Source organism: Anthonomus grandis, chromosome 3, assembly GCF_022605725.1.
Source record: "Anthonomus grandis grandis chromosome 3, icAntGran1.3, whole genome shotgun sequence".
Classification (NCBI taxonomy): domain Eukaryota; kingdom Metazoa; phylum Arthropoda; class Insecta; order Coleoptera; family Curculionidae; genus Anthonomus; species Anthonomus grandis.
In genome coordinates, this window is record NC_065548.1 from 46,970,554 (window position 1) to 46,989,166 (window position 18,613).

The following is an 18,613-nucleotide window of genomic DNA, read 5'->3' on the forward strand; positions in this document are numbered from 1 at the left end:
AAAAATCTTATAATGCATATTATTAGAAAGTAAGTCCCGCACAATTACGTTTTGAGGTTAAACGTGGCAACGTCGAATATTTTGGCCCACATTCCTGCCGCTGTTTCAGATCCACTTGCCAGACTATATTTACAAATATCCCAAACAATAACTTTTGAATAAATAATAATTCTTTATTTATGCAAGTCTTATCACTTCGAGTCGAGCGAATATATCTATTCTCTTTTTGTTATCTCTTGAGAATATATTAAACACTAAAAAATACAATAAGAGCAGTCATACATTAAAATTACATACTTAATACAACTTAACACATAAGTAACCTAGATGTAATAAAATTAAAAGTTCGTCAATGGCGATAAACAGAAACATTAAAAGATGCATCAGATCAAATTATCTGCATAAAACTCCTCCAAGCTATAAAATCCCTTATTTACCAAAAGTGTCTTTTAAACTTTTTTGTGCACTTTAATTGTCTTGTGTTTAAGGGTAAATGGTTAAACAGTTTTCTACCTTTGAATACAAATGAATTTGGGCGAGGAATAGGCAAGCCAAGCAAACAGACCTGGCGAGTCGCATAGTGTCTTTCAAGCTGAAGGTCCTCTTGAAATTTCTCGAAAATAAATGTTACCGTTGTTACATGCAGATTTTGCCCTAAGCATGTAACATGGGATTTCATATAAATTCGGGCAAAAGTTTATGGGTTTTGGTTTCGGCTTGAAAGGGTTGTGTGATTTACAGTTTTATAAATGGAATTTGGGGTTTGATAGCAATGCAATTTATTTTTTTTAAGGCTTTTGGGGTTTGATTATTTTTAGGAATGTATTTACCTACCCTATCCTGTCAGCACACCTCTGTGGAGTTAGTCGTATTATGTTTCCTTAGTCCCTATTCATGTACCTGGTGTTGGGAACTTTCTGACCTTTGGTTTGTTTGTCAAGAGTTTCTATGAGGCCGGTATATGTCTGGGGTATGGAGGGACTTCTAGAGGGTGCTGTTGCGCCACAGATTGCGCTTTGAGTGGAGTAAATAAGACCTTTTAGATGGTGATCCGTTAGTGTAGGAAAACTTACAAATACTTTCTTCTATAGCGGAATCATGTTGGGCAAGGTATCCTAATTGATTTAAAATTGGCCTCCCCAGTTTTGCTTGCTATATTTCCCTTCAATTCTTCAAGTTAAGTTTTAGTAAATAAACGCGCCTTGACATCTGGTTTCTAACCCTACTAGCCGATTGACAGTGACTGTGATTGGCAGTAATGACTATTGACACACTTGTGGAGGTTTGGCAGCGTTGCTGTTTCCCATTAAAGTTTGGTTTCCATTTGGCGGATGACGGAGCGTCATAAATCAGGCAGAGCGACGTAAGAGGAAAATTGGAATTTCGTAGCCCCGTTGGGAAAATTTTGTTAGTTTTCCATGTTTTAGTATCCGAGCATGATCATTTTGCTGTGGTATTGCGGAATTTCTATTTTGATAGAGTGAGGCTCCGCGTAGTTTGCACCAAGAGGCAGCAGGGTCAGATCGTGTCGAAGAGAGAGAGTGACAAGTTCACTGCCAGTGTCACCTGTCATTGTCTGGTCGGTTGTCAGTTCCTTGTCCAACCGGTAGCCATCCCGTTATCAGAAAGAAAAGTCGACATTTTGTGGTTTTAAGGAAAATTTAAGTTCATCTTGCCGGTAATTCGGTTGAATGGAAAAATATTCCTCCCAAATTTTGGGGTTTAATTTGATGAACGTCTAGTGGGAAGTTGTAGCCAAGAGGATTTCGGATTGACCTGATATTTTTGGATTTGGTCGGCTGCTCCCACACCATTTATGGGATTTTGAAATTTTCTAACCACAAAACGAGACTCTAGGCCTCGCTCACCACCTTAGGTATGTAGCAACATGTTGGTAATTGCCATAGAATTGATTGTGTGTTTATTTTACTGATTTTTTTTGTCCTCTATTTTAGAGGCCTCTCCTTTTTCTCATTCTCTCCTCAATTCTCTGGTTTCTTCTGGTCATCCCAACACTGTTGGAGACCGGCTGAAGTGAGCCTCAACACAGCCTGGACTGAGCATTGTACTGTGGCTCTGCGATTTTGGATTAGAACTTGCCTGAAATCGACTTGCCCATGTGGTCGTTACCCTGGTTGCTGACTGGTTCCAAAGCTGTCGAGTTAAGCTACCTTAGCCAAAATACACAAGAGATTAGAGGACACGCAAGTTTTTGCACATTTTATTTTATTTTTCTCTTATTGAACGGTTTGATTTAGGGTTCGGGGTTGATTTATTAATTTGAATTTTATGGGTTTATTTTCTTTTATGTAAAACAAAAACGTTAAGAGGTTCTTGCTAAGTCTATTAACATTAACCTAAGGGTTTTCATTTGAGTCGAGCATCGACATAATTGATTTTGACACTGAGCCTGGATCACCTTGTAAGGGATCGGCTATTTGCTACAAATAACCTATTTAGTCATAATGTCGGTTGTTGGTTAACAGGTTGTATTGCACCAACATACCACTAATAGGCTTTCAAATTCGAACCTTACTAAAAACCTTTAAAAGTTTTATTTAGATTAATGTGACTTGACTAGAGTTTGTAAAAGGTATTTTAGGGCCAGTGAGGTATTGTGAATTAGGCTCCAAACATATACTTCTTGTAAACAACACGTGAAGACGTTTTGGATTTTCCCCTTGAACAGTAATTCAGTGCGGATTTGTTTTTTTTTTACTAATTCCTCGCCTTAAGCATACCTCAAGTAACTCTTAATTCTTTTATCAATTTTTTATTTATTTAAAATTACTACAGTATTACATTTTGAATGATTATCTAAATTTAAATATCTCAGTGGAATTTAATTTTTTTTTATATAAATGGAAGTGACTATGTAAATTCTTGGATGATTATATTAATCTGGTGGACCTATGGATTGTTATTTGAGTTTTTCCCAAATTATTTTCAGCTTTTAGGATCTAGGTACAGGCATAAATATAGGTCATCATTTTCTTGATTAAGGGGGGCTTATATTCCATCATAATATATCAGGGTTTGGTGTAAAATATTTAAATCAAGTGGCGCTCTTATTAAAATTTCTCCCACTACCTTCTCCACTGTCTAACAGCTGGCGGCCACCAAATCTCTGAATCTTTTAAAACAAAATTTGCTTGTCTGGACTTAGTAATTTTTTTTGTGGTTGGATAGTAGGTATGACTCACACGGGTTGGAAATAAATTGGTTTGAACCGAGTTACGCGCTACACCGTTTCCAAAACAAAGAGGCAGCATAAAGTCAAAATTTTACATTTAACAAATGAAGAACGACAGTACTCATTAGCAGACCTTACCCCGCATAAATAGCGAACTGCTCTCTTCTGAAAAACAAACAAGCCAGTAAATAGATACTGCGAACAGGACTCCTAGAATGGGATACCATACCAAAGGTGCAGCTCAATTAGGGCATAATATGCATTTTTTAAATATTGCAAAATCCAAATTATTTGGTATCACTCTAAGAGCATAACACCCAGACGAGACCTTACTGCAAACACGGGAGATGTGTTCCTCAAATTTTAAAGTATCATCATTGGTTCAACCCAAAAATTTATTAAACTGTTGGGTTGCAACAAAACGAGAGTCCATAAGAATATTATTAATGGAACCTTTAAAATTGACAATATTAATCTTTGAAACATTAAAACTCAACAAATTTGAGTCACACCAGGTTTTTACTTGATGAAGACCGGCAGTTATTTTTCTGCCTAATTGAAACGGATCTGCATCATGCCATAAGATAGTTGTATCGTCTGCAAACGTAGTGAACTTTCCTTCTGTAGAAATTTGGGGAAGGTCGTTGACATATAAAGGAAATAACAGTGGGCGCAAAACTGAACCCTGGAGAACACCAGCATTGACAGACAACTCCCTTAATATTTCATCATTAAAAAGTACTCCCTGTACTCGGCCAGACAGGTAGGACTTAAACCACTCGAAACAAACACCCCTGAAACCGTATTTGTTCAACTTTCCCAGCAGTATTTCATGATTCACACAGTCAAAAGCTTTCGACAAATCACAAAACACCGTTCCAGCAGCATCACCGGCATTTAACCTATCATAGAGGACCCGAAAAAAATGCGAAAATCGCGTCCCCGGTGCCAACATCCTGTCGAAATCCAAACTGCTCAATACTCAAAATATCATGGCGCTTAACATAAACACTTTGTTTGTAAACAGAAACAGGTGGAGCCGGCCCGCTTCTTAAGTGGGTCATTGTGCTATTTATCGATTTTCAAGTTTATTTTACAAATCACTTTTAAGATTTTTGTGTTGTGCTCTTATCTGTGTGATTTGGGATTTTTTTGTGAATGTCTTGTGTTCTACTAAAACTAGAAACTTATGCTTAAGAGCCAAGTTAATGCTTTATTCACCTCAAAAAATGTAGATTTTGATTTATTTATAAACATATTTGGAGAAAATCTGGTAAGGAATACCCATACTATTGGTAAATATAGGTAAACCTATTAGCTTTATTTACATATAGGAATTCATTGAAGAGTTTTTTTTGTTTTTTGAAACATGCCAAGTCCCTGCTGTGTTCCCGGATGTAAATCTAATTACTAAAGCAGTTTAAGAGCAGGGAAGGCAAGTATTTCTGTTTTTGGCTTCCCCAAAGATAAACGACTTAAAATTAAATGGCTAAAAGCCATACCTAGAGATAATTGGGCTCTTACTCAATATTTTGTGGTTTGTGCCAAGCATTTTGACACGAATGACATCCGTGAAGATGATTATCTTTTACCTGATGTCACACTCACTAAGATTAGAGTTAAAGCAAGATTAGTTTGCTCAACAGTACCTCAAATTTTTCCAAATTTACCTGCATATTTAACAAAAACAGTGCCTTTTCCTAGAAAAAGTCCAGACGAAATAAATAGTGAACAACAAAATCGTAATGAACTTGCCAATGAGGCCTTTGAGCAATTTGATTTCATAACAAATTTTCAAGAGATTCTCAAAAAATTCTAATATCTGACCTGTGGAATGTAAAAATTATTGGGGATACAAAACTATATTTCTATACTTTAAAACTTGAATGATGCTTGTATAAATATTATTAATCGAATATCAATAGATAGCGACCTACATGTTAAAGTCTTTTTAAAAAACAATGAGTTGTCCCAAAATGACCTAAAATGGATTTTACCTTTCGAATTGAAATTAAGTAGGTGGTCTCAACTCGAAAATCCATTAACTAGGTATAAGTCTTCTGATTATTGTGAGCTTAATAAACCAGACTCTTTATCTTTAGAGAAGTTTCATGACTTCTTTAACCGAAAATCGGATTTCTTAAAACAGGCGTTAAATTTATTGGAAAGTTCTAATTCACACAATTTAGAGGATGAAAAAATTTGTGACATTTGTAATTGAGTAATACTTTTAATAGACCAAATAACTTTACTTATTTTAAAGCAAAAACGTTATTGCCCATCAACTATAGTAATGTTTATTTTTATGTTATATATTATATCCCCTTGCGCATATGAATTGCTTAGAGATTATTTTAATCTACCACCAAGAGGTACCTACAGTATCTTTCTACTAGCTTTGATGTGTCACCAAATTCTGATTTAAAAAATAACTAACGACACCACAAATTATTTAAACTTTGTATCCACTGACATTGTAACCACCCGACTGAGAAACTTGTTAATTTATTAATTGATGAAATTTAAAAGTCTAAACTATAGGGGAATAAGTCTAATAATGCATTTATATAATTATTAACGGCGCCTATACACATTTGAAACAATAAATCAATCACACAAATAAATATTCTCATTTGTAAATAAAGCAAAATCCAAATTGAACGTCAAAAAACGTAAACGGATCCGAATATCCCACTTGATGGGACGTTGCCAGCTGTTATTTCGCGGCTTGAGTAAAATCGGCTGTGACAAAGGTTAATTTAGGGTTAAAAAATACACCCAAATCCGGAATGGATTTACATCGATTTAGATTTGTTGATATATTGAAATAGATTTGTTGTTATGTCTCTGATGTAAGATTAATGGTAGGGTTAGATGTATCGAGGAGAAGGGGAGTTGACTGTCCACTGGAATAAATTAGTGGAGTTGCTTGTCAGTGGCTCGCAGCATGGGAAAAAAAATAAACAGATAGTGTTTTATTTATTCTTTTGTTTCTTTTCTTTTTTTTTCTTATTCTACTTCATTGCTTTAATTTTCAAACTCAACCTTCTAATGCATGATTATTTTTCTCTTAAAAAAAATATTTTAACATAATTTTGTTATAAAAAATATAAATCTAATAATAAAAATTGACTTGGACATTTCGATCATCCACCAACTGTCCGTAAAAAAAATAGTAGATATACAGTGTGTCCAAGATAAGGATGAACTGCATGAGCATCTCCGAAACGGTAGGAGATACGAGGTCGGTTAAATTAGACAAAAGTTGCGCAATTCAAATACTGCCGGAGATATCCGGAAAAAAACGAAATTGAATAGTTTAAATCCGACGTTTCGTCTCTGAGTTATCATCATCAACTTTTATTTTTTATATGAACCGAAAAAAAACTACAGCCTGTGTATGAAAGCCTACTTAATGACCATTACAACGATATATCATTTTACACATAATATTTTAATTTTACAGTTTTATGGTCAAAAAGTAACTTTTTATGAAAATTTGTTGTTTGTGTCATAGTAGGGGATGAAAGAGCATTCAAAAAATATTTACAGCTTGCCCATATTAAAAAAGAGCAAAGATTAACTAAAGAATTTTGACATTTTTTTCATACATTAGCAAAAATTTAATGCTAATAAGGGCAACACTTAGTATAAGTTATCTCTTATTTGTAAAAGCACCGTGTAACAGCACGTTAAAATGGGTTTCTCGAACTGAACCTTGGTCAATATATAGGCGTTATTTCCAAATTATAGTTCTATACCTCTAAAAAACACCATTTTAACAAATAAAAATGTCACGCTACGTAGAAATGTGATATAATAGTGAGTTTTAAATCCGAGTAGCAACATTTTCATTAAACTAAGGTATATTACAATTTCTATAACTAAAGCATGCTTTTTATTCATTGTAGTTGATAAGATATATTTTATGGCTCAAGGGCCAGGAAAACACGCTACTTGCCGGTGCAGGCTTTAGGGAACCCTGGTTAGTAAAGATCTCAACATTATACATAATGTAAGCTAAGCTTCTATGTTATTCTTTGGGAAATCTGCGATGGTGGCTTTCTGTGCTAATCAAATAAACATCTATTTGGTGTTTATATTTAAAATAAAACACTTGCAGTAAAGAGGCCAGATTCTAGCCCTATAATTTAATAAAGGGCTAAGGCAATATAAAACGTTTCTCGAAAAATTATGTTACAAATAAGCCATTACCCATGTATTTGCAAAAAAAAAACGTTTAGATTTTGAACATTTTGTATGGTGGTCTCAAATATAAATCAATGTAAGCTCTTTTCTTGCAGTTCTGTTACAAAAGGAGCTCACCGAATGCGACATAACTGTCACGATTTTTTTTTTTTTTGAAAACATCCATAATTACTTCAAATTTATTTGTTGTAATTATTGGAGACAACTTCTGATCCGATAAGCATACCTTCAACTTTCTTTATATACCGCACCACGCGTATATACAGTGGCGGCCAGCTAATTAAAAACGACACAAAATTTAATTTTTTTGGAAAACCATTTTATGCAGTTTTACAAATTATATTTATTTATAAGGGTTAGACATATTAAACACATTCTACCATAAATCAATAGTAATCTATTCAAAAATCTAGGGAAAAAAAATGTTTACGAAATTAATGGACAAATTAAAAACGAATTCAATATTTTAATTTTACACCAAAAAAAATCAGTATTTGGTAGGATATCCTTTAGCTTCTTTTATTGCTAGACATCTTCTTTGCATAGATTCTATTTAAGTTTGACAGCGAGTAATTGGGATGGAATACCAAGCTTCTTGAACACCTTTCACTAGTTCGTCCATGTTTTTAAATTGCTTTGGCTGAATTATTCTTTTAAGATCATTCCACAGATTCTCTATCGGGTTGAGGTCTGGACTACACGAGGGCCATTCAATTACATCAACGACGTTTTGTTCAAACCACCTTTTTACTGAACGTGCGGTATGCTTGGGGTCATTATCCTGTTGAAATTTCCAGGTAATAGGTAATTTTTCTTCTGCATATGGAAGCATCACATTTTCTAATATAGATTTGTATTTCTCCTGATCCATAATTCCATCTATTTTATAAATTGGTCCAACTCCATACCATGACATGCAGCCCCACATCATGATTGAACCACCTCCATGTTTAACAGTTAATTTTGTGAATCTTGGATTTAATTCCTCACCAGGTGTGGTCTTCGTACGTAAGTACGACCATCCGATCCGATGCGATTAAGTTTTGTTTCATCCGACCAAAGTATATTTTTCCATTGGTCCAACTCAAATGATCGCGTGCGAACTGCAATCGGAGTTTACGATTCTTCTTTGAGACAAGTGGCTTCTTTCGGGAAACTCTTCCAAATAGTTGAAACTCATTAAGTCGGCGGCGAATTGTTCTTACTGATGGCTTCGGATCGTTTTGTGCATACATTTCACGTCTGATATCTACTGCTGTTAAATGGGGCGACTTTTTTGCTAAACGTACCATAATTTTATCCTCTCTTGCGGTTGTTATTCTAGGCCTTTTCTTCCTAGGTACATTTCTAACCGTGCCGTGAGTTTTATAATGTTTAATAGCATTATGAACCATAAATTTGGAACATTTTAGCATTGCTGCAACTTTACTGTATGAATGCCCTTCTTGAATCAAATTTAAAATTACTTGTCTTTTTTCAGGGTCACAACTCTTTTTTTTACCCATAACGTTTGTTTTATATTGACCTTGTATTACTTAAGTGAGACACCAACTACATGATAAATAAATGCTACACATTCATATTCGACAAAAATTGATAAAAAAAAAACAAAAGATGAATCGTTTTTATTTAGCTGTCCAAGGTATTTCTAAATTGTTAAAATATCAGATTCCAAACCTGTTTCAAATCCAAATATTTATGCATGTGCAAGCTTAAGATGAAGTGATAAAAACATTTATGTGCAAATAGAAAATATACCGTATGATTTTAGCATAAAATATTAAAAATTGTATCGTTTTTAATTTGCTGGCCGCCACTGTAAGTATTCTCACAAAACAAATTGATCGGATGTTCTCTTAAAAACGATACAGAGTGATTGATGGTACCTTAGACGTTTACGGAGAACCGAAAATGGAATTTTTTTAAAAATTTGGCATCATGGATCGTAGCTGGTGATCTAATGATTAAAAATATTTTTAGCGATACAGCGTTGCCGCTTATACCAAAAAATAGTAGTAACTTTGTTATTATGAAAGGAATGCCCTGTATTTTATTTTATTTTTCGATCCCCTATCACTTTATAATTGTTTTTGTATAAATTGTTCCTTTACCTATCTTTAGTGGTTTTCGAAAAATTAATTATTTTCTTTATTTTTTGACCAAAACATAGCTCCAAATAAATTTTTATTACTACGGCACTGGAACCCGCAGAAAATTGAAATTATAAACGTAATTTACGTAAGTATTCTACATTAGTTTTCACTATAAAATTTGTTCTACGTTATACAGGGTTGCTCAAAATTAGTGATTTTACCGCTAGATATAAACATTTTGATATGTGCATTTTTTTTAATGGAACACACTGTATATTATAACATATTCTGAAAGGAAATTGAAATCCCTTTCTAACGAGGTATCATGTTCCTATGTCTAAGTAGTTCGGTTTCTGAAATAAAAGCAATTTTCTTTAAAAATCGATATAATAATTATAATAATAATAATTATATCATTAATAATATTTTGACAGATTTGCTTTAGGCGTATATGAAAGGTCATGACGCAACAATGCTATACTATTGACGTTTGACAATTACATTTAGTTGATTAATAGTAAATACGCTTGGGTGTTTTTTTAAAATAGTGACCTAAAAATTCATTAAAATGGAAAGAAATAGTTATTCAAATGAAGTTTTGATGAATCTATTTATTATTCATGGGCAATGTGGCAAAATTGTAGCAAACATGCAGAAAAGTCAACGAAATGTACCCCAATTTACAAAAAATTGATAAAAGAAAATTTTTGCGAATACAAAATAACTTTTTACAATTTGGTTCACAAATTAAAAATGATACAAGTTTACCCAAGCTTGTAACATCTGATGAGAACAACATCATGAATGTTTTAGCCTACTTTTACACATATCCACAAGCTTCCATCCGGAGTGCAGCAGATCATTTAGGCCGAACTTATTATTCTGTGCAAAAAATTCTGGACGACAGTAATATGCATTCCTTTAAATTTTCAAAAGTACATCAGCTGAAACTGGATGATTACCAACGTCGCGTTTGATATTGTAATTTAACTCTCATAAATACCTTCAGTTTTTGCGCTCAGTAGTAGCAATTTTCTGGAAAATTTAGCGCTTGAAGATTATCGCACTTGCTGGTTCCAATTGGATGGGGCACATACTTGAGAAATTCGATGAATGCTGGTTTAGGCGTTTGGGACCATGGGATTGGCCTGCGAGATTATCTAATCTTACACCACTTGATTTTTACTTTTAGGATAATTTGAAGCAAATGGTATACAAGACACCTGTAAACAGTAAAAGGCGAGGACAGACTAAACAAACATTGTTGAGCAACAGTTAACGGTACATCAAAGGAACTGTTGACCAACAGTGCGTCAACAGTTTCGCCGGTGTATACGTGCGCAAACTTGTCAATATGCGTTTAGTTTAATTCAGGCATTCGAGAGCGGTACATCGGCAGAGTAACGTTCAATTCATTTGAAAATGTCGCACGATTGGTCAGAAGACCAAGTTCTAAATTTGATAGAGCTTATAAGGAACATTCAAATATATGGAATCCCGAAAATGAAGCTGTTAAAAAAAATAAACGAACCGACGCATTTAATATTATAGCGACCGTTATATAACTATCCCGAGAAGAAATTGAGAGGAAAGGGAAAGTTCTGCAAACCCAGTTTAGACGGGAATGTGCAAAAAGCGTCACAGAATCTGGCCAAGGAACAAATGAATTATACGTGTCTCGTTGGTTTGGATATAAATATTTAATGTTTTTAAAAGACAAGAATACACCAAAACATACAAGAGATACTCAAGAATAAGTAATTAAACTTTTTTTCCGAAAATCGATAAGAAATAATAACATTTTTGACAACATATTTGAAAGAAAAAGTCAATATTTCCTCCAACTTGACTGTTGCCTGGCAACCGAAAATAACAGTAAGGAAATATTCATTTCTGTACTGTAAGGAAATGTTATTTCCATACAGTATAAACTTTAGAACATAAATGCGAACAGGTTTTTTCCTAAACAATTTTATTTTTAAAATTTTCAGCACAAACAAGGTTAACATTATATTTTAAAATTATTTCTTATATTTACTGTTATTTGACAATTAGTACAAGTATTGAAAACTGGAAGAACTTGGGAACTAATAGCATTATTTTATTTAATATTTTCCAAACTAATAATTTTATTTGTATGACAATAACTAATATTAGGCGTTACTGCAGTATTAGAAATATTAGATTTACTTTCTTGATTTTTTTCCGCTATGAAAATTTTATTTGTCACTTCTTCCTTATTAGTAAGAGACTCTTCTATATATCCTTCAGCGACGTTTGTTGATTTCCATCCACCCAGTCTCTTTAAACTAATAATATCTCCACCAAATTCAAACAACTGGCCACTATTTTAGGCATGTTTCTAAATTGGTGAATTCCTACTACTTTTTCATTTTGGTACTTAAAAAAACGAGTGGTATTCATGTCTCTTGGTCTTAAAAAGACATACTTGCGGTATAGATTTAAGTACATTTCGTTTACTATAAATGATCTTGATATATTGGTTTTTGAATCCGGTATGGTAACTAAAAGTTTAGATAGTAGGTCTTGTATATCTTATACAGTCATTTTAACCAGCTCGTCCATTCTGCAAGCTCCGGAAATTCCAAATATTACAGCTACCTACAACAATAAATAAGCATGTAAAGAATCCAAATATAATTTGAAGTTTTGTAAGTTACCTTAATCATTAAATATTCCTTATCTGGAGCTTCCTGAATAAATTTGTTTACTTCTTCTTTAGTTAAAATCTTGGATTTTTTTGGCTTATAGGCATGTGCTTGCCGTTTCAGGAATGCCCGAAGTTTTGAATATTTAGATATATCCACATCATGTCTAATTTCAAGGGTTGCCTTCAGCATTGAATAATTGGCCCATAAAGTTGAATATTTCATCTTGGAACCAAGCTCCAAGAAGTATGCCATTACAACATTTTCCGAGAAAGAAGTTACATTTTTATTCGTACGGTAGTCCATGAAGCGGTTGTATGCATAGTTATACTTATTTCTAGATTTTACTGGTAACAATTCCAATGATGCAGCATTCACTGCCTCCGTGAGTTCTGGGAGGGTTCCAGAAATGGAACAGTCATCATCACTCATCATTTTACACGTTACTTTGGCTTTTTAAAACGTTAAAAAATCAACACTTTGGAAAGACGCCACAAATAAACTTTTCACTCGTCAAGTTTGACAATTTAAAATTATGTACTTCGTTTCCGTAGTTACGAAATAATGTTTTATGGCTTCTTTTATTTAAGGGAAAAATAATAATGTTGATTTGAAATTTTTAACATGATTAGTAATCATTTACCGTAATTTTAATGATTCCCGATTTTCGGAAAAATAGTATGTAGACCTCGTAGGAAAAGCCACATTCCCGGACTCCGTATAATTTTTACGATCGCCCGGGAATGTTAAGCTTTTCCTACTAGGTATACAATATACTATTATTTCTTTATAATGAAACATATTATTTTATTCCATTCTGTCTTGCCAAGGCACTCTTCCATGGCCTGAAAAATAATGTGCAAATTGTTCTCGAACTTCCTGTGCTACTCTGGTTGATTTTTTACCAATTCTATTTAACTTCATAAATGTAGATGAAGGTTCTGGTTCGTTTCGCCAAGATCCATGAACCAAAATGCCACAACGGGCATTTTGGTTCGCGTGTTTTCCTTGTATTGCGTGGAAAACACGCAATACGATTCATCAGAAACCATCCTTACTGAAGGTTCCTCAAACATTCTTCAATTACAGCAAGCAGAAGCACCTCATGACACAGTGAAGCAGTTGGCAACAATAAGAAAGAACAGTTCTGGAAAGCAGTTAAACCCTTCGGATCCTCATAATATTGGAATAGAATCAGAACCGTCACAACGAGACACTGTAAGGCCGTTGGTTCCAGTAGGAAAACAAACCTCGGGAAAGCGCCCAAATTTGTCTGATCCTCAAATGAATGAAGCTTTTAAATCAATAAAAACACTTACAGAAAATCGAAGAGTAAGGGATAGCTTTGAAGTATATGGGGAATACGTGGCAAATAAATTAAGAACGTATGATGCATTTGTTCGAGCTGATGTAGAACATAAAATTAATTGCGTTCTCCATGATGCTGATATGTGAATACTTTATCATTCACACGGGCAGTTTACTCCAAGAACAACGAATTTGCCACTACCAACTGTATCACCTGTCTTAAGTTCGCTCTCTTACGCACCAGATCCATCTCCTTATTATACATCAACAAGCATTCAACATCCTTCTGATCAAGATAGTCCAAATGAACATAGCTTTATTGATGCCCTAATTGGATCCCAAGCGGACATTTCATAAAAACTATATTACGTTCTTATATGTTTTTATTTGATTAAATAAGGAAAAAAGAATTTCATTTCTTTTCTTACCTGAATATGATCTGCCAATACTTCTATAAGGGCTTCGCAAGTTTCAGGAACTATAGTACCAATTAGCTGTTTAGAAATTTGAAATAGTTACATTAGACTGACATATGAATCTCCAGTGGCTAAAAACCTTAAAGTTATCATTAATCTTGTTTTCACGCATATGGCTTCCCGAAAGTTTGTATTTTTTTTTGCAATTTTAGGTCCAATCATAACGATGAGACTTTCAAATGCGGTTGCATTAACTCGAGTCAAGTTTTTGAACAGCATTTGGTCTTCCATTCTTAGTTCTGGTAAAAACTTCCGATTTCTGTTTGCGAATATACTTCTTTGCCACCACCGTCGCTTTCTGCAGTTACGCAATTTTTTAATTTTCATTAATAAAAACGTGCACCATGCGAGTAAAGCATCGTCTTCGTCGCACATTTTGGCTCGACTGAAGGAACTTTTCAACAAGGTTCGTCGATGTTTTCCAACAATCATCGCCTAAACAGGAACTACGTTAACGACTTATCAATTGCATTGTTCAACAAGATCCTTTAGATTTTTTGTTAAGATTGCTGTACAGCGTAGGATTTTGAAGTACAATGGCAATCATTTTAAAAATTTATTGTAAATTACTTATAATCTTAGGATAACTAATTAAATAATTCTTAAGTTATGAAACAAATTGCATAAAGTTATTTTGTATTTGCACAAATTTTTCATTTTGTTGAACTTTTGGCATATTGCTACAATTTTGTCATATTGTCCATGAATAATAAATAGATTCATCAAAACTTCATTTGAATAACTATTTCTTTCCATTTCAATTAATTTTTAGGTAATTATTTTAAAGAAAAACCCACGTGTATTACTGTTATTGATCAACTAAATGTAACTGTCAAATGTCAATAGCATAGCATTGTTTGGTTATGACTTTTCATGGCCGTGTAAGGCAAATATGTCAAAATATTCCGATTTTTACAGAAAATTGCTTTTATATCAGAAACCGAACTACTTAGACATAGGAACATGATACCTCGTTAGAAAGGGATTTCAACTTCCTCTTAGAATTTGTTATAATATACAGTGTGTTAGATTAAAAAAATGCATTTTTCACAATTTTTGTATTTAGCGGTAAAATCACTAATTTTGACCAACCCTGTATAATGTAAAACAAATTTTTATAGTGAAGACTAATGTACAATATTTCTGTAAATTACGCTCATAATTTCAATTTTCTTCGCGTTCCAGTGCCGTAGTAATAAAAATTTATTTGGAGCTATGTTTTGGTCAAAAAATAAAGAAAATAATAAACTTTGTCGGAAACCACTAAAAATAGGTATAGGAACAGCTTATTCAAAAACAATCATAAAGCGATAGCGGATCGGAAAACAAAATAATATCCAGGGTATTTCATTTAAAATAATAAAGTTGCTTCTACTTTTTGGTATAAGCGACAACTCTGCATCGCTAAAAATATTTTTAATCGTTAGATCACTAGCAAAAATCGCTGATAGGCTTCCTGATTTGATGATCTATAATAATGGAGAGTTTGCAGGTTGTGAATAAATTGAAGAGGGCTTTGCCAAGTTTTTTTCTACTGTCTATAATGGAGATAATAATGTCTTACCTTCTCGGCAGGCTGGTGTAAACATGACTATTCCAAATCCTAAATTATCTGTTGGATTAATTTTTGATTAGATCTTTCGATTATCCCTTAAACTTGGTGTAACCAATTATTTTTTGAGGAATTGTGTATATGCCCTCTCTTATCCCCTCTTTATTTTATTCAGTAGGTCATTAGACTTGACAGTTTTTCCATCCCAGTGGAAACTCAGTTTTATTACGCCTATATTTAAACGTGGTGCTACTAATGAAATGATCAATTACAGGAAACTTCTGAACAATCTTATTTATGACCAAATTAATTTTAATTGCCAAGAACTTCTGTTAAGTGAACAGCATGGCTTCAGTCGTGGCAAATCCGCTATTACAAACCTGTTGTTGTATCAGGGTGCTCTGTTGAATCCTTTGGAGAGGGGTGATCAAGTGGATGTATTATATACAGACTTTTCCAAGGCATTTGACAATGTTAACCATAGCTTATTACTAGAAAAATTGGGACTTTTTGGCTTTTCAGATTGTTTGGTGGCCTGGTTTGCGAGTTTTTTTTCTGACAGATTTCAGCAGGTACAAATTGGTGATGCTAGATCAAACCTTATCAATATGACCTCTGGAGTTCTACAGTGTGGTCATTGTTCTCCCCTGTTGTTCAATATTTTTATGAATGATATTTTGGTTTGTTTTGAAAATAGTAATTTGTTGTTATTTACCGACGATTTGAAGTTTTATAGGGCGATCAGTTCAGACCAAGATATGTTTCTCTTGCAAGATGCTAGATTGTGTGAATGGTGTGTTGGTAATGGTTTGGCTTTGAATGTGGGTAAATGCAGTTACATTAGTTTCTACAAAAGAAACAAACAGGTACTTTTCTCCTGTACTATTGATAATGTTAATCTTAGGTACATTAAAGTAGTAAAGGACCTGGGTATCTTTTTTGATGAACAATTGAATTTTAATATTATTATAACTAAAGCATCTAAGGTCCTTGGTTTTGTCCTGCGCAATTGTAAAGACCTGTCGCTTATACATATCATTTGTTGTCTCTTTGTTAGAGTATGGATCAATAATTTGGTCTCCTCTTTAGATAAATAATTGTAAGGCACTGGAGAGAGTTCAAAATAAGTTTTTACGATTCTGCCTTTATAAACTTCACATTCCAGTTCCTAATAACCATTTTTATGATGAAGCTTACTTTACTAGCAAAGTTTACTTAAGAGCCTCATTGAGAATGATTTAATGTTTGTTTTTTGAATGGCCTTGTGATTTGTCCCGAACTACTTAATAAAATTTCATTCCACACCGTAATTTGAGGGTAAATCGTACAAACTATGCTATGCACTCGCCTGTCGAAAGAACCTTGAGGCTAGTAAACTCTACTGGAATTGAAATTTTGGAAATTTCCTTATTGCGTTTTAAAAGTCTTATTGAGAATTTGTAGGATTTTGTTTTTGAAAAAATTTTGCTCCATGACTAATAATTTGAAGTGCATTTGATCATTTTCATTGATAATAATATATTTTGTTTTTTCTTAGCTAATTTTGCATTGTTAATTGTTCACATTTTGAGAGATTATTATTACTACTTGTAAAACAGTTTAATTATCCTTGGTATTAAGAATAAGTCTGATAATTATTGTTAATTAGTAATTAGTGGTTAGGAAGTCTAGCTTTTATTTCTTTTTCAGAAATATTTATATTTTTTGTAATGGGGTTGATCCCGTTTATTGATTAATTAAATAAATAAATAATATATTGAACGCTCGAGCTTTCTCAATAAGTTGGCGTACATTAAGTGTGATACCATCTTTTCAGCGACTTTTAAGTCTTTCATACTTGCGTGCAGATTTTTTTTAGGTTTTTTATGGTTTTCTTAACTTTTTCCTCTAATATGGGAGGTTCCAACTTTTGGGTTTCGCATATTTTAGTATTTTCCCAAAAAGTATCGCTGAATAGTACAATGCAGTATTCTTTTCATACGTGCAGAATCTCTGGTAAGTTTCAGACGATTTTTTTCCATGAAGTACAATATGCGCAAAAAAAATAAACTTACTTAGAATATAAAATGGTAATCAATGGCGCCTCCAGATATCAAAGTCACGCTACTTTACTATTTTGTGTTTTTCGAAGTAAATATTATTAAATTTTCAAGTCAATATCTTCTAAATAAGTGAACCGATTTTCAAAAAAAGTAGGGGTGTATAGGTAATTATTGCTCTTTTTGAGGCACTAATTGAATTCTTTTTCTGTTAGGCGGTCGGCAATTTGGGTATGATTTTTGAGTTAAAAGTTGTCTCCTTAAAAAACACATTTGATGGGTTTCTCAATTCATTCGAAAACAAAAACCGCGGATTTTTTTTTGGGCCACCTTATGTATTAGAATCCGTTTAATTAGATATTAATTTTTATTTGATTTTACAATAACTACTTTACATTTACATTGCTAGAAGGCAGCTTTCAATCCGTTTATCAATAGTAAAATAACAAAAATAGATATTTCTTATCTGGTGTCTCAAGTAAGTGGTTCATAACCTTTTCTAAGAATTCCATGCGTTTTTTCTATAATCCAAAACATTTATTTCTGACACCCGATATGCTAAATCCATATGTATTATTCAATTTATCTCGATACTCAATTTTACTTTTATTTTGTTTCAGTTGACAAGTGGCACTACGTCCATTTAAAGTAAGTTATTGCAGATACTAGACGAATTGTTACCATTTAAGCACTCGGCATTTAGAAGATCCTATAATATAGTATATGCAACTATTTAAAAATATCTTATTTAATATTTATCAATAAAGAATCTGGTCACATTGTATATCATTGTTTTCTTTATATATCACCTAAAGAACTTGATATAAGGTAACAAAAAATGAACGAATAATTGAAAAATAAGGAAGTTAGCAAGATTTCAGTGTACGAGCTTTGGGTTTACTCATAAAATTAGATCTAGACGATATTCTAATCAGTTTCGACCTCTGGCTGTTTACATAGGTTTCAAATGGGGGACAATCGGGCACGCTCAGACTTACCTGAGCCATACTTACACTGAGTGGCTTGATTCTGCTCTAAATAGAGCGAAACACGTGTAGCCCGTGATAACATGTT

General features: G+C 33.3%; 1 protein-coding gene across 2 annotated transcripts in view; it reads left to right on the forward strand.

Annotated features, from left to right (window-relative positions):
* Nucleotides 1-18,323, forward strand: part of LOC126734222 (inorganic pyrophosphatase) — a 78,279-nt gene extending 59,956 nt beyond the window's left edge. Inside the window, exons 7-8 of one of the 2 annotated variants that reach the window (XM_050437759.1) lie at nucleotides 7,105-7,178; nucleotides 18,160-18,323. In XM_050437759.1, coding sequence (XP_050293716.1) covers nucleotides 7,105-7,169 — 65 coding nt within the window. In that variant the 3' untranslated portion in view covers nucleotides 7,170-7,178; nucleotides 18,160-18,323. The remainder of the gene's footprint in view (nucleotides 1-7,104; nucleotides 7,179-18,159) is intronic. The other variant, XM_050437760.1, reaches the window with a different exon arrangement.
* The last annotated feature ends 290 nt before the right edge of the window (nucleotides 18,324-18,613 follow it).